Raw genomic sequence first — 15421 nt, forward strand, 5'->3', positions numbered from 1 at the left:
AAAAGTTAGCGTTCATCCTCCAGCTTCACTGTGTTTATTATGCTAACATAGCTGTGTAGCTAGCGCTCACATAGCACATCATTATATAGCAGCTAGCCCAACTTCAGTAACCCTACAAACGTCACTGCTGTTTAGTTTTCTGTCTTCATTCATGTTTGAAGTGACAGCAGAGCTGTACGTTTGAATTTTTTCAGAAATCTCTCAGTCAGAACATGCTATATCATGTTTAGGTGGAAGCTAGCGAGCTAACTTCCTGCTAACTTCTAACTCCGTTAAATTTAATGAATCCTGTTTTCATGGATGCCTGGATGTTAAACTTAATTGTTACACCTGGTAAAGCTGCAACGCTGATCATTGTATTAAAGATGAAAGAATTTAGACAGTTTTTAACTCTCAGTGATGCTGCAGTGTTCGTTTGGCTTTGGGACCTGAAGCAGACGGAGTTTAGGACCCAGATTACTCCGCAAGGCTCCTGACTACGGTAGCTGTAATGGTCCAACAATCCATCAAGCGGTGCGGCTTCGTAGCTTAGCAAAGTCGTAAACATTTTTTGACAGATTTGTGAGCGCCGTGTAGCACATAAAATCGGTTCGAGGTCAGTAAGCACAACCAGAATTCATACATAAGGCGCTCTGTCGATTTTTGAGAAAATTAAAGGATTTTAAGTGCGCCTTATAGTGTGTTAAATATGTTACACACAAGAAAAGAATATATCGCGATATATATCGTTACAGCACATGCTTCAAATTATACCGTGATATGGATTTTAGGCCATATTGCCCAGCCCTACTCCACTCAACCACAGACGGAGGATGAGTGTCGTCACTGACCTGTGGCTCGGAGAACACTTCTTGAATGCTGTTGATTGGCCCAACTGGAACACCTGAGCCCTTGAACTTCTTCAGCCAATCAGCCGTGGTCTCCTGCAGGAACCTGACAGACAGATGAAGAGGATAACGTTTACCTAAAACATGTTCTGATTGGTCAAACTGTCCTGTCTCTTCATCACTGTTCTAGGCCGATCGTGGCTCAAGAGTTGGGAGTTCGTCTTGTAATCGGAAGGTTGCCGGTTTGAGCCCCAGCTTGGACAGTCTCGGTCGTTGTGTCCTTGGGCAAGACACTTCACCCGTTGCCTACTGGTGGTGGTCAGAGGGCCCGGTGGCGCCAGTGTCCGGCAGCCTCGCCTCTGTCAGTGCGCCCCAGGGTGGCTGTGGCTACAATGTAGCTGCCATCACCAGTGTGTGAATGTGTGTGTGAATGGGTGGATGACTGGATATGTAAAGCGCTTTGGGGTCCTTAGGGACTAGTAAAGCGCTATATAAATACAGGCCATTTACCATTTACCAAGGACCTCAGGGCTCCCGATGATGATGACAGTGAACAACTTGGCAACCACGTGGAAGAAGAACTCTTTTTCAACAGGAAGAGACACCTGACAGACACCTCCCAGTGTGTGTGTACCTCTGTGACAGTGTGTGTGTGTGTGTGTGTGCGCGTGTGTGTACCTCTGTGACAGTGTGTGTGTGTGTGTGTGTGTGTGTGTGTGTGTACCTCTGTGACAGTGTGCGTGTGTACCTCTGTGACAGTGTGTGTGTGCGTATGTGTGTGTGTGCGCGTGTGTGTACCTCTGTGACAGTGTGTGTGTGCGTGTGTGTGTGTGTGTGTGTGTGCGCGTGTGCGTACCTCTGTGACAGTGTGTGTGTGCGTATGTGTGTGTGTGCGCGTGTGTGTACCTCTGTGACAGTGTGTGTGTGCGTATGTGTGTGTGTGCGCGTGTGTGTACCTCTGTGACAGTGTGTGTGTGTGTGCGTACCTCTGTGACAGTGTGTGTGTGCGTGTGTACCTCTCTGACAGTGTGTGTGTGCGTGTGTGCGAACCTCTGTGACAGTGTGTGTGTGCGTGTGTACCTCTCTGACAGTGTGTGTGTGCGTATGTGTGTGTGTGCGCGCGTGTGTGTGTACCTCTGTAACAGTGTGTGTGTGCGTGTGTACCTCTCTGACAGTGTGTGTGTGTGTGTATGTGTGTGTGTGTGTGTACCTCTCTGACAGTGTGTGTGTGTGTGTGTGTGTGTACCTCTGTGACAGTGTGTGCAGCAGCTGTTTGCGGTTCTCGACTCTCAGCTTGTTGCTTTTGTACTTGGGCTCCTCCGTCAGCTCCGTCAGCTCCATGACCTGCAGATTTCCACAGACAGCAGAGAGTGAGTGGGAGAAACATTCTTCAAGCCAGCTGTTTCCGTGGTAGCATGTCTGTGTCCGTACAGGTAAACGGACTCACCTGGCAGACTCGGACAAACTGCTTTTCATTGCCCGCAGCCACAACGATGTGCCCGTCTTTGGTTTTGAAGCCCTGAAAGAAAAACACACAACATGAACACAGCGACGTTTCAGTCTGATAGAAACCTCTGACAGCACGCTCACAACCGCACACGTCTAACCTCTGACAGGCTCTTACATTCACGTCCATACCTCTGCTCAGCTTGTGTATAATCCAAAATGATGAAGCATGAATATTACTGCAGCTAGACTTCCTCCAACATAAATATGAACGTGTTTTCTCTTGTGCGGAAGTTGAACGCGCTCCCCTCCATCTCTTCACAGGTTACTGCATGAGTGATGTGGGCACCGCCTTAAAGCTGATGGGACACCTCTGACTTCACGTCTGCTCAGCTTTTGTTTTTCACAGGTTCAAAGTGAAAAGACGCTGGGACAGCCTGGCTGACTGAGCTGGACTTCAACAACTACATCGATGTGCTTCAGGTCAGGTTTTTTTCACTGCAGTGCAACATGTTTGTGTTGTGCTGCAGATGGCAGAGCACGAGAGAAGAGCAGAAACTCGATACACTAACACACGATCAAAGAAATAAGTTTCAGGACTCCGGTAGAACAACTTCCCAGGACTTTAGGAAGTTCTGAAGCAGCAGACGCTGACTTTGTGCTGCCGACTGTGGGGAATAAAATCATTTTCATTAAGTCGATGCTTCCCAGCAGGTAGATATGAAATTTACTCTGATTAAATAAAAGGTGGTGAGATCATGAAGGATCAGCGTTAATAACCCGAAGCCCACCAGAGGAAACCTCCTCAAAAGGCCAGCCGATGGAGGCCTTCCTCCTCCTCTAATCTCCCCGCTCATCTTCTCCTCCTCTTCCTCGCTCACTGAAGTGCCTGTAATAAAAACTCTTCACCACATGAAAGCAGCAGCAGAGCAGCTGTCATACATCACAGCGCACACACTCGGCGGCGGCCACGTCCCGCTGCGCTGTGTGTGCATTCAGACCACTAACCCCTCAGTCACACTGCTGCTTCGGTTTCATCTCACCCTCCAGGGAATTGTGGGTAATGCAGTCCACACAGGGCTGCGATGGGACATTCACCCACAAAACCTCAAACAGTCCTCAGAGAGGTCGCAGCGGGCGGCTTCTGCCCCCTGCTGGCTGCAGACCTGAAGCTGCTGACCTTCACATATTTACATTTTTTAATTTTTAGGCTCCTCCAGCTGCTAGTTTTAGTTTCACAGGACATTTCCTGATGTTCCACAGTCGCTGCTTTCATCTACTGCACATGTGCCAAACACTGCAGTTCCCCTGATGTCCACCAGAGGCTCCGGCAGCGAGCCAGTCCCCTTAAAACGTTGGAGCAGAAATAAACACGTTTACAGCCTGACACACAAACGGTTTGTATACTCACCTGTTTAAGTTGTGTAAAGTTTGCATTATTGGGGGCGTGGCTTCTTTGACTGACAGGTAGATGCTACCGCATGTGGTTTCCGAGGCTAATTGGCAAAAAGAAACTGATGGGGTTGCTAGCACCATCCAGCGTGCTGAGTCAACATCACCCAGGTTTAGATTGGTCCGTGTTGAACCAGCACGGTGTGTTCGGTTTATTTCACAGCCCAGTGCATCATGTCTGTGCATCTCTCCAGCCGGGACAGCCGATGTTTGTCTGAGCGCCTTTGACTTTGGTATTTATCGACTATCTGTAAGAAATGGTGCTTTAACATGTCTGTGTGAACTAGAATTTATTAGAAGTTTCTTTCATGTGCGGTCTTGTTTTCATTGTTTGAAGTTTTATCCTAACACAAATGTAAATTCAGAATTAGATTCCACAGTGTGGACACGCTGTAGCTCTGAGTGCAGCTGTAGTCCTGGAAGTCCTGCTTCTCCGACAACTCGTCTGCAGACAGATTATCGTCCGAGTTCAACCTCCGATCCTCTGAAGTCTCCTCTCTGGCACGGCGGATGTCTCTGTTTTTTTGAAATTGAACCATCTCAGAAAATCAGATGTGAACTTAAAAAGCGTCGACAGGGGAACGGATGGCTTCTTCAGCTCTAACATCTTCCTCGCAAAGCCGCAACCACAACACCAGTAATTCTGTTGTTCCGACTGTCGTGATCTCCGGAGAACCCGTCGGCTCCGCTTTCATCTCTGGCGGCTTTGGGGGTGGGAGGAGGGTGAGGGAACGCTGCATTGTGGGTAAGCCGGTTCACACGAGGATTAAAACAGTGTCGGACGATAAAGCTGCGGCTGGTTAGAGATGGTGACCACAAGAATCGAGCCGCCAGAGGAAGGAGAAAACATCACGCACTGTGTGTGTGTGTGTGTGTGTGTGTGTGTGTGTGTGTGTGTGTGTGTGTGTGTGTGCGCGTCCACATGTGAGTCATGACCCTCCATAATAACAGCAACATCTCCCTCAGGCTGAGTCAGTAATGTGAAGCAGACTGACGGCGGATAGAAAACACGAGTGAATGTGAAGAAGTTCTTTATTTATTCATTTCTACTTATCTGACAGTAATAACAGTTAATGGTTCATTTTATTGAAATGAGTTCCAGGAACCCGAAATGAAGAAAACATCAGAGTTAAGGACTTTTAAAGATTCAGGTGGCTGGATCGAGCAGGGTCCGAGCGTGGGGTCAGGTTCAGTTACAGCTGAATGTTAAATCTGAGGGTTATCTTCCTGTTTTACAAACCCCAGCCAGGGTTTGAGCCGTCACTGAGGAAGCTTCATGCCAAAGAAATCAGTTTAGACTTTAGAAGAATTTAATGCTCACAAAGACAAACATACAAAGTTGTCTCGGCTTTTCCATGTGTGAAGGACTGCAGAGGGAAGCATCATCAAGAAATCCAAAGACTGTCACCGAGAACAGACCGGGCAGAACCAAGCAAAGATTTCAAAACGAGTGAGTCTAAAGAGCCCAGAACCACTGAAGAGACACTCGTGGATGACTCAGCCGAGTCGGGAATCGCACAGGGATGCACTGAGAGGCTGCAGACCGGGAAATAGTCCACTTCTGCATGTCGCACTGAGGTATGCTGACTCTATGCAGATTCTACAGACTGCAGTGTACTTTGGTCAGATCAGATGAAAGCAGAGCTTCGTGCACAGAGTTTGGAGAAAGGAGACGGGCTACGACCCAAAGGAGCATCCCCACAGTGAAGCACAGTGGTGGCAGTATGTTCTGGTGACAATTCAGTGTCTGGGAATCTCATCGAGGTGGGAGGAATGATGAAGATAGAAGGATGTGTGATCGCTCAGGAGACGACTGCAGGCTGTTACCCAGCAAACAGGACACACTGCTGACCGTTAGCATCAGGGAAGCTAATAAGTTTTTGTGAAATCATTTTGTTTTTGCGTGCAAAGTAAAATAATCTAAGCAAACAAAATAAAACTGGCATGTTTTAGAAACACTTTTAAAAGTAGTCAGACAGCAAAAACAATACAAAGAACTGCAACACGTTAAAGAGACACGAGCCTGATCCAAGTCGACGCATCGTTACTTTAAGACCTACCACAGAGCCAAGTCTGCCAGAGCTTATCTTTATATTTTACATGCTGTGGAGCCATTTTTGGGAGTATTTCAAGTTGCTATACATCAATACAACCATCATAGCCCCAATTTTATTAATATTTATGCTTTAAATTCATAGAAACTACATAAATTGCAAAACAGTGCAATAAACTACAAAAAAAAAATTGAAAATCATTTTTGTTTTTATTTGCATATATTTCCAGTTTTATTCCTCAAAACTGTAAATACAAAAAAGTTGCACAAAATAGTTTCTAGCCACAGGAAATTTATTTTGAGTGTCTTCAAAGTTTTATTTTTGAGATACACCAATTTTTATGCCCTGCAGGGAAAACCAAAATAAATATTATAATGCTAATTTGCAAAAAAACAGCGTGTGCATGAAAATAAACTATTTCCAGCAGTGCAGTTTGAGTTCTAAGCATCCCAGAAACTATTCAGGAAAGCTAAAAGTCAAGCATGACTTATAAAAACACCAGTATAGGCTTATAAGGCCCTGAAAGTAAAAAACTACATTTTCCGTGAAAATGATGTCACTTCCGGTTTCGGGCAGGTCATGGCGGACACGCGATAGTTTGCGCTGGCGTCTATTCCAACGTAGGAGGTGTTATGAACAGCTGATCGGATCGGCAAAGCGTGTTTCTGGAATATTATGTTTATGTTGCTGCAAATACTTTTTACGAAATTTTGCAAAGCTATAAGTGGAAGGAAACCGTGACCGAGCACAAGCTGATGGCATAAGATGTAATGCAACTAAAATTATTGCGCTAGCTTACACGGTTGCAGTTGTACAGGGATTTAAAAATAGTTACACAAAACGGAGCGTGCCCACTCCGACCGGTCTTACAGGTTACAAGCAGGTTAATTATCAGAGATGCTCCGACTGAGTTGATGCTGTTGGAGTATGTAGAACATAGTTTGGGAGCTCGTCCGGGATCTACTTTAACCTCCCTGTAAATCTGCCCATTGCCACGCCCACCTCGTCATTAAGTATTCTTGTCAGCTCAAAGATGATTTTTAAAAGTCTCTGAAACAACTTTGTGCTGCCTGACAGCAGTTTTCAGTTCAATATGAAACTCCGTGAAGCAGGAGCGGTTCCAGCTGCTGCTTCTCTTTATTTAGTTTTATATTTTAATCAGGGTTTCCTGCATGGGTTGGTTTGTGTTCAGTTTGCATCTGCTGATTTCCATCCAGCCAAAACCCCGAGCGCTTTGAACCTTGCAGAAACAGATAATTCACATTTAACGACACCACAGAGAAGCCGAGGGAGAAGAGAAACAGCTCTAACTCTGCTCTCTCATGCTTTTATGAACCTTCAAATGTGATCAGGAAAAGAAACTGTCATTTGTTACAGTGACAGCCTGGAGGATGGACACACTCTGTTGACATCAAGAACCAACGCGATGGCCTCGAAGAGACGTTTGTGACCTTTAAAGTGGTTTAAGACAAAAAGTGCAACACGAGCAGAGCCGCCTGTGTGGTTGGTTTGAGGAGAACTGGAAATCACTTCCACCCAGGCGGCAGTGTGACACAAAACGTTTAAGATGACACTAATCACTTCTAATTGTTTGATAATTGTCCATCTGATTTATGGCTCAAAGCTCGTCCTGCTCCGTCCTTCTCTTGACGTCAACTCTCAGGACTTCCTCAGATCTCAAACAGCTCTTCCTCTGACAACGCTCACGCCTGAGACTCGTATATTTGGATGTTAGAAGCTCTGAGAAAACTCTCAGATCCGTAAATCTGCACCAACAAAGCTGGAGGGTGTGGCCGGAGAGAGGGAGGTCAGAGCGTGTCTGCTGCCGCGCCGAGACCCTGAAAGTGTAATTCAGCCCATCTTAGTCTGAAGCAGTTTCTGGCGTCAGAGACGTGTGTTCCTCCCGCAGATGCAATAAAGTCTGTTAATAACAAACAAGCTCACAGAGTCTCCTCAAGCCTGGAGGGAAACTGTCAAACACACCAGAACTACAGCTGGCAGAGACGCTCAAAGAGACACCAGAGAAGAAGAGCCACGCAGTCAGCTGGCTCACGGCTCGCCGACCAATGACGCGCTTCGATCATCCGGCTGAGGCGCGTTTTAGAGGCTAAACGCTGTTAAACCGTAACATCGCAGTGACAGAAGAGCGGACACGTCTGTGGTAAACTCTGGTTTGTGACTCTACTGTAGCTACATGTAAGTGCTGCTCTTAAATGTTCCTACAGTAGAGTCTGTCTCCTTTCCCAAAGGTTAAAGGTCAAACCACAACACGGCCCTGAGAACTACAACATGCTTACTATGTAAGATAGAGAAACATGTTTCTGCTGAATCAGCAGGAAATCACACCATAATGACTCCTTTGTTTCCTATGAAACCTGATTCTAGTGCAGCCACCTGTAAGTATAACAATGACACTTAAACTCTGTTTAATTAGAAAGGACTGACTGGCCACATTATAAAGTTCAACCCTTTGTTCTGCTGCCGTCGTCACAGCTGAGATCAGCTCATCATTATTTAATATTCGTGCATCACTTTTCAGTTTTCTTCTGTTTTCCTGACGTCACCGTTTTATTCTTTTATTATCTAACAATGTTGATTCAATGTTATATTTCCTGAGGTTTTTTCTGTCTTTTCTCTGTGTTGCAGGTGTGATATCAATAAAGTTATTGTTAGATAGTGGCCAGTTGAAGGTGTTACCTGGTAAGGTACGATGCTCTCGTGGGCCGTCCCCCAGCGCCTCGCCTCCTTCCCCGCATTCAGGTAGTTAGCAGCAATATGGCTGAGACAGGAAACCTGAGAGAGAGAGAGGCGGCAGTTACACCTGAGCCCGGTCACACGGGCGCTAACAGCTGATCTCTCCTCAGCGTCTGAAGAGCTGCTGCAAATATCAGCAGCGTGATGAAGGCACATGGATCACACTTACAAACATGATGATGAAGCTGCAGAGTTTAACACGGTCACCGAGTCTGGAAACATCACGGTTAGTCAGGGTCATGAATTTATAAAACAATTATTGGACCCTGTCAGCTTTATTTCACCAGCAGGTAACGATGAGGTTAAAGCTTCTCCAACGTCTTCACCGACACGCCTGCCTCAGCGAGTCACATGATGCTGTGAGGTGTGCGTGCTGCTCACAGTCACCTGAAGGGTTACTTCAATATTTCCCTTCATCAACTTGAATCAAAGAATCTGCACTTCAGCCACATCACGATCACCTGACTCAAACTGCAGCGAGTCGCTGCAGAGACGCTCGTGGACGGTTTCTGTTGTTCTTCTACAAACGAAGCTTCAAGGATGACCCCCCCCCCCCTCCCCTCCCGGGTCAGGGTGCTGACAGGTTTTTATCTTCGTATCAAACTATTCTTCTGCATGACACTGACTTCCTCTGACTCACCACGACTGCTTCAAGCTGAGCTTCAGACTGTTTGACTCTCCTGCGCCTGAAGCTCTGTGGGACCTGCAGGCAGCTCGTAGCGGTTCCATCCCCCCGACGCTCACACGCTCCACACGGATTCGGATCAGAGCGCTGTGCGCGCTCATTGTTCGCACTGCGGCCGGCGTGCCTGTGGTTGCAGCACTTCAGACAGGAATGCAGTGGGATTTAAGAGGGGGATTGTGGGTATTTTATTTGTAGCAGCCTCAAGACTCGACCGCAAGGATCAGAACCTCACAGCCTTGTTAACCAATCACAGGAGGCGTGCTACAGATTGGTGTATGCAGTCATATTCATCATCATCCTTCATCGTGAGTCCAGACTTCAGGTAACATTTCTGTTCATGGGTTAAATTTAAAGGTTGGAGCTCAGGATGCTGGTTGGTGTTTGTTGGTGGCGTTTATGAATCTTCTTGGCAGGTCGGTGCTGAGGAGCACGGACGCTGCTCCGGTCCCGCATGCTGGACCAAAACTCAGCGAGACACACGTTAACTTTTATCCACATGTCATCCCATCATCTGTCCCTTTCTGTCCAAACACGACCCCGCTGAGCTGCCCAGCGCTTTCAGGCCGAAGCAGCTGTTTCTGCGTGTTTGTTTCTAAACTGCAGACTGAGACTCTCTGCAGGATCATAAAGTCCTGAAACGAGCTGAACTCGGTCGTATCGCAGCGCCTTTCCCAGCCAGAGAGGTGAAAAATGAGAATGCAGAAAACATAAAACATGCCTTTAAAAGCAACACTGTCAGACAAGCAGCGCGTCCTGACACTGCAAATCAAACGCACCCCGGGAGGTGCCGGGTCCAAGCGGGACGCGGGTCCCGTCCGTCTCCGAGTCCGGGTGGTTGCAGGATTAAGAATCGCTCGCTTCATTTAAACAGTCAGAGAAACACTGACGCGTCTGTTTAAACTGATCAGGATAAATCACAGGCTTGTTCCAATGCCTCCACCTTCCTGCTCCACACACAGCTGCAGCGACTGCTTATCTGCACCGTCACAAACACTCCATCGATCAGCCAGCCTCAGCGCTTTCATTTACCAGCTGACCCTGAACACAGCGCCGTACCTGCTGCAGGTAAGAGCGTCTGCTCAGCTGATGTGTCCTGAGGCTCTGACTGAGCTTGTGTGTCACCTGAGTGGGTTTCAGCTGCCAGCTGAGCGTCACAGCGCCCCCACCTGTACATCACTTCCTCTCAGCACCTGGAGTACCCGCTGGTCTGCTGGCGTCTCTTACACTGCATTCACCTGTGGAGAATACTGAGAGCTGATTGGCTCATCGTCAGGTGGTTTTACCTGTGATGACAGCAGGTTGCAGTCGATGTGAACTCCTCTGCCCGTCTTCTGCCGTTGCAGCAGGGCGGCCATGACAGCTCCGTGTGCGTACAGCCCCGTCGCCAAGTCCGTCATGGCGACTCCCGGACGCACCGGGTCGCCGCCCTGCCAGCAGAAACAGAGGATTATGGGAGATGATCCAAAAAGCTGACGTGCTGTGAACGCGTCAGAGTCAGTACTTCCTGTCAGTGCTGAGATTTACAAGGACTTATTCCAGATTAATCCTGTGCAAAAGTCTTGAGCCACCCCTCGTTTCATATACTAAGGAAATCTGTCTCATTATTATGAAAGTACAAACACAGGAAATAAGGAACGCTGAGTTTGCACAACAACAAGCCTGAAGCTGAACATTTGGTGTGAGCATGTTTGTTTCTATCTGTGCCTCTTTCTGTAGGACAGGGCTGTCAGAGGTCTGCAGGCCTCACTCTGCTAAAGAGGATCAAGTGATGTGTGGGAGTAAAGAGCCTAAAGGTCACATTTAAACCTGGTGTCTGTTCTGTGCACAACACTGGTCGTCCCCCGAGGAAAATGCTCGGGTACAAGGACTGGACTGAAGGTGAGACATGAAGCAGCCAATGTTTACAGAAGAACTGAAAGAGCTTCAGGAAGCTGGAGCCACTCAAACAATGCAAGAAGTTCTGGCTGCTTGGAAGGAAAACAGAGAAACGAGGGGTGAGTCGAACTGTGAGGACATAAAGTTTCATTCAGTAACTAGTAAATCAAAGATGAACTCTAAACTGCTTCAACATTCTTCATCTGTTCATGACCGTAAGTTTCATGTGCCTGGCTTTTATTTTGAAATAAAATATCTGCATCCTGAAGACTGTTTCACAGTGTTTACATTCTCAGCTACGATGACGAGCCAAGAAAATGTTTAACATTTTAATTTGAAGTTCACTTTCTGCACTTCCTGCGTGCTGATATTTCTACAGCCGCGTCGCAAAGTTCTGTAAAGTGAAGCCAGACATCAGGTCAGAGTCTGACAGTAACATCACAAGTGTTTCATTTGTAAAGACATGGAAACCTGTTCATGCTCAGCAGGATCAGGACGTTACTGAGCATGTGCGGTCTGAGTCTGACCTCGGGCCCGGTGACGTGCATCATCCCTGACACTGCCGAGGCGATGGAGTCGTACCCTGGACTCTGAGCGTGAGGACCGGTCTGTCCGTAGCCTGAGCGCACACACACACACACACACACACACACATTACTGCCTCGGTGCCAGTGGTCTGGTTTCTCTCTGACCTGAGTGAAAACACAGCAGGGAATCAAACCATCGGCCTCTCGGCGTCTCCTCTTACAGGAAAACCACATTCCAGCTGATGTTGAGTCTGCAGCTGTGACTAAACAACAAGACGGATTTCCTAAACAGTCCGAGCTCAAAGCTCGCTTTATATCAGCAAACAAAGAAAAATCCCACAAAGGCTTTGAAAATGATAAGCAGCCACAGACAGCCTGAGAAACAGCCGTGACCTCCGAGGCTCGCTGAGCGAACATCTGCAGGAGAACGATGTCAGTGCGCGGCTCCGTGCACGTCGTACGTGCACATCTAAACATCTGTCCTTGTCGTCTCTGGTGGGGTCGAGCTTTTCATTCGATCACACCTGAAACCAGCGACTCGGACCGTGAACTCATCAGGAGTGTCTGCTGACCTCAGATCAGCTGAGCAGTAAACTCTGTTCCCCATAAATGTCTGTACAGTCAGGCTTTGCTCTACGAGTCGCCCCCTGCTGGACATTAAAGAACATGCAGGTTTTATGTCCATGTTTTGTGAAGCGCCTGTTTAAATGTCAACGAGCTGATGAACACATGGAAGATCCACACTCTGTGGACCGGTTCTTCCTGTGGAAGTGACACCAGAACTTAAACCTGCTGCTGCTCTTTGCTCTGCGGGACAAACGTCCAGGACGTCGCTCCGAAAGCTCAGGATGAAACCAGGCCGTAAATCTGCCCACTGCATCCAGCTGCTGCAGCTTAATGAGGCCTCCTGGGTAATGTAGTTCATTTCTCCTCAATAAAGGACGGGAGGGGCTGGAGCAGTGAGAGCGACACGGAGAGGAATGAGGGCAAAGGACACAAACAGGAAATGGAAAGAAAACAGAAGAAAGGAGGCGGAGCAGAGAGAATGAAACTCCTTCATTGTTTATGTCGCTCGTTTATTCTCAACACATTTTCCATCAGCTCTCCTGACGGACGGGTTTTAACGGCACTCTGCCCAAATCCTCGCTCCACCCTGCAGGGTCACAGCTCTTTACTCCACCCGAGGAGTGGAGTGAACCTTATTAGTGCTCGTGTGGAGAGGAAGAGTCACCCTGTGGAAGAGTGACACACAGATTCCTGTTTGCAGACATCCATGAACTTCCTCTGAGCAGCTCCACCCTCCCCCCTCTGCACGTGCTCAGACTACCTCCACCTCTCTGACTCTGAGCTGTCCTTCTGTCACACTCGTCTCCACCCTGCCTGCTCTCTGTGGCTGGTTGACCGCAGGTATTTAAACTCCTCCACCTTCACCACCTCTGCTCTGTCTTGCTTCTCTTCTCTGCAGAGCACACCTCCACCTCTCTTGTGCTGTAACATCACAGCCTGCAGACAGGAAGCAGAGCGCTCCGGCAGGAAGTCTGTTCATACTGTGGAGTCTGACCCCATCTAGTGGCTCAGAGGGAGAACTGCAGGAGGTGGAGGTGTGTTTCCACAGCTCCTAAATCCATCAATACTGGACGTTCCACAGTCCTTGAATCATGTGACTTGAGTGGGTGGAGCCTATCAGCTCCATTTTTCCACTCCTTTAAAGGTTCCTCAGACACACCTGGAAACACGGGGGTGGGGCCTGAAACACATGTAAGCCTGTTAAAAACTGTTACCTGTTATGGAGCAGTAGACGAGCCGAGGGTTGAGTCCGCTCAGCTGCTCGTATCCCAAACCCATCTGACGGAGTTTCCCCGGCACGTAGTTTTCCAGCAGCACGTCACACACTCCTGCGAGCTGACACACAACCAGAGAGTGGAACAGGCTGAGGCAGAAACAGAGACCTGGTCACTGTGTCGTACCTGCTGGACGATCTGTGCTCCTCTGGGATGTTTCAGGTCCACGGCGATGCTCTGAAATCACAGTTCATCCCAAATTATCCCAAACACGGATGAAGCATCGGCGTCAGGTGAGCGAGGGAGGCTGACGTTTGACATGTTTGCTCTGTTTACAGCTGAACACCTTCCAGTTTGCAGACTGAACCCTGTCAGAGTCCTGCTGATGCTTAAACTGTTTCTAATGAATGTGTTTGTGCCGACTCGGTGCTCACACACCAACCTTCTTGTTCCGGTTCACGCTGAGGAAGTAGGCGCTCTCTGACGCCACAAACGGAGGACCCCAGGCTCTGGTGTCGTCACCTGCACCTGTTTGACAAAACGCACAAACACTATCCCACAATGCTTTGCTCACAGCGGGGCAGGAATGAGGCCCAGCGCTCACCTGGTCTCTCCACTTTGATGACCTGGGCTCCGAGGTCTCCGAGGATCATGGAGGCGAAGGGCCCGGCCAGAACTCTGCAAACATGAACATCCACGTTAGTGCTGAGCCTCCACACTGCCAACAACTCAGAGTGTTACTGCAGCGCTCACACTCACCTGGTCAGGTCCAGGACTCTGACGCCCTCTAGTGGCCGAAGGGTTTCACCTGAAATTCAGACGAGAATCCCAAAGAGGAGGAGAGTCAGCTTTGGTGTTCCTGACAGGTAGACAGTGTTCCTGCTTCAGATGAGAACAGCTGAAACTCTGTTTGAGCTTTGTTAAATATCTGTGGGCCAGAGGCGGCACACCTGCGGGCCGGACTCACTCTGAGTGTGAAGTGAAAGCACAGATCAGCCTGACAGCAGCTGGGTTCTCAGACCCAGCAGCAGAAGTATAAAGCAGGAGGAGCAGACCCCTCTGCATCCTGCACATCTTCTCTGGTTCGTGTTCAGAGCTGCTTTAATTCCTCATGTCACAGACGCAACAGGGTGAAAGCATTCCTTAGATTTTAGTCCACGTTAACATGACATCACCATGACATCATTATCCTCCACATCCCAAAGCTGAGGTCAGCAGCAGCACTGACGCTCAGGTGGTGCTGACAGACCTCCACAGCATCACAGCAGCAGGCTGAGCTCTGACACAGGCAGGACGGATCCAGGCTTTAAACTCTGAGCCGAGCACAGCAGGAAACCTTTCTCCATCTTCTGCTGTCTGTTTGTGAGTCTGTGTGAGCTGCAGCCTCAGCTTCCTGTTCGTACTCACAGGAGTGACACTCCTCTGACCTCAGCAGGTCACTTCCTGCCAGACCTGCTGCTTGCTGGATGTGAGCTCAGGGATGTCTGTGTGGAGATCTCAGCTGAGCAGCAGTTCCTGAATCACTCAAAGTTCCCTAAATCTGCTCTTCATCATGATGCACCGAAATGCTGCCTTGCGATAGGCTGATTAGTGTGCACCTAAAGTGTACCTAATAAAGTGGCTCGTTAGTGTATTAAAAGCATAATTACGTTATTGTAAATGATTGCACACCCTAATTATATTTGGACCGTTTAAAACGTTCTGTGTGTTTATTATTCCAACGTTCCCGCTTTTCCAGCCCGCTGACTGGGAGGTCTGTTTGTTGGACTCACCGGAAGTGGAGCTGCTCTGCGACAGCTTCACACACCTGAGCAGACTTTGACCAACAGCAGGTCAAAGTTCAGAAGTCCTTTCAGTGTAACACGCTTCGGAACATGCAGGCTCATTTACCTGTGTGCAGGCCTGCAAGGTTTGATCATGTGAGCAGCTGTTTGTTACCGATGAGCCGATCGGTCCTGTCACCGGATACCTGGACTGTTCGGCTAATATTAGCCGGCTAGCTTTAGCAGCAGGGCCCTAC

At 48.4% G+C, this 15421-nt stretch overlaps 2 protein-coding genes across 9 annotated transcripts in view; one reads left to right on the forward strand and one right to left on the reverse strand.

Annotated features, from left to right (window-relative positions):
• The window catches only part of LOC309714368 (NACHT, LRR and PYD domains-containing protein 12-like), a 253157-nt gene that overhangs the window by 186222 nt on the left and 51514 nt on the right, over positions 1-15421 (forward strand). The gene's annotated exons all lie outside the window — the stretch shown is intronic.
• Positions 1-15421, reverse strand: part of sugct (succinyl-CoA:glutarate-CoA transferase) — a 76539-nt gene that overhangs the window by 58532 nt on the left and 2586 nt on the right. For 7 of the 8 annotated variants that reach the window (XR_014278916.1, XR_014278917.1, XR_014278918.1 and 4 more), the window contains exons 2-12: positions 14161-14209; positions 14006-14079; positions 13844-13929; positions 13588-13638; positions 13402-13522; positions 11621-11712; positions 10502-10645; positions 8477-8572; positions 2275-2346; positions 2074-2171; positions 831-933 (exon numbers count right to left, since the gene is read on the reverse strand). Coding sequence is in view for 3 of the 8 variants with exons in the window: in XM_082546826.1 (XP_082402952.1) it covers positions 831-933; positions 2074-2171; positions 2275-2346; positions 8477-8572; positions 10502-10645; positions 11621-11712; positions 13402-13522; positions 13588-13638; positions 13844-13929; positions 14006-14079; positions 14161-14209 (986 nt within the window). In the remaining 5 variants the exon portion in view is untranslated. Of the gene's footprint in view, positions 1-830; positions 934-2073; positions 2172-2274; positions 2347-8476; positions 8573-10501; positions 10646-11620; positions 11713-13401; positions 13523-13587; positions 13639-13843; positions 13930-14005; positions 14080-14160; positions 14210-15291; positions 15412-15421 lie in introns of those variants that run through there. The other variant, XM_082546828.1, reaches the window with a different exon arrangement.

Source organism: Aulonocara stuartgranti, assembly GCF_965226115.1.
Source record: "Aulonocara stuartgranti genome assembly, chromosome: 9".
Lineage (NCBI taxonomy): Eukaryota > Metazoa > Chordata > Actinopteri > Cichliformes > Cichlidae > Aulonocara > Aulonocara stuartgranti.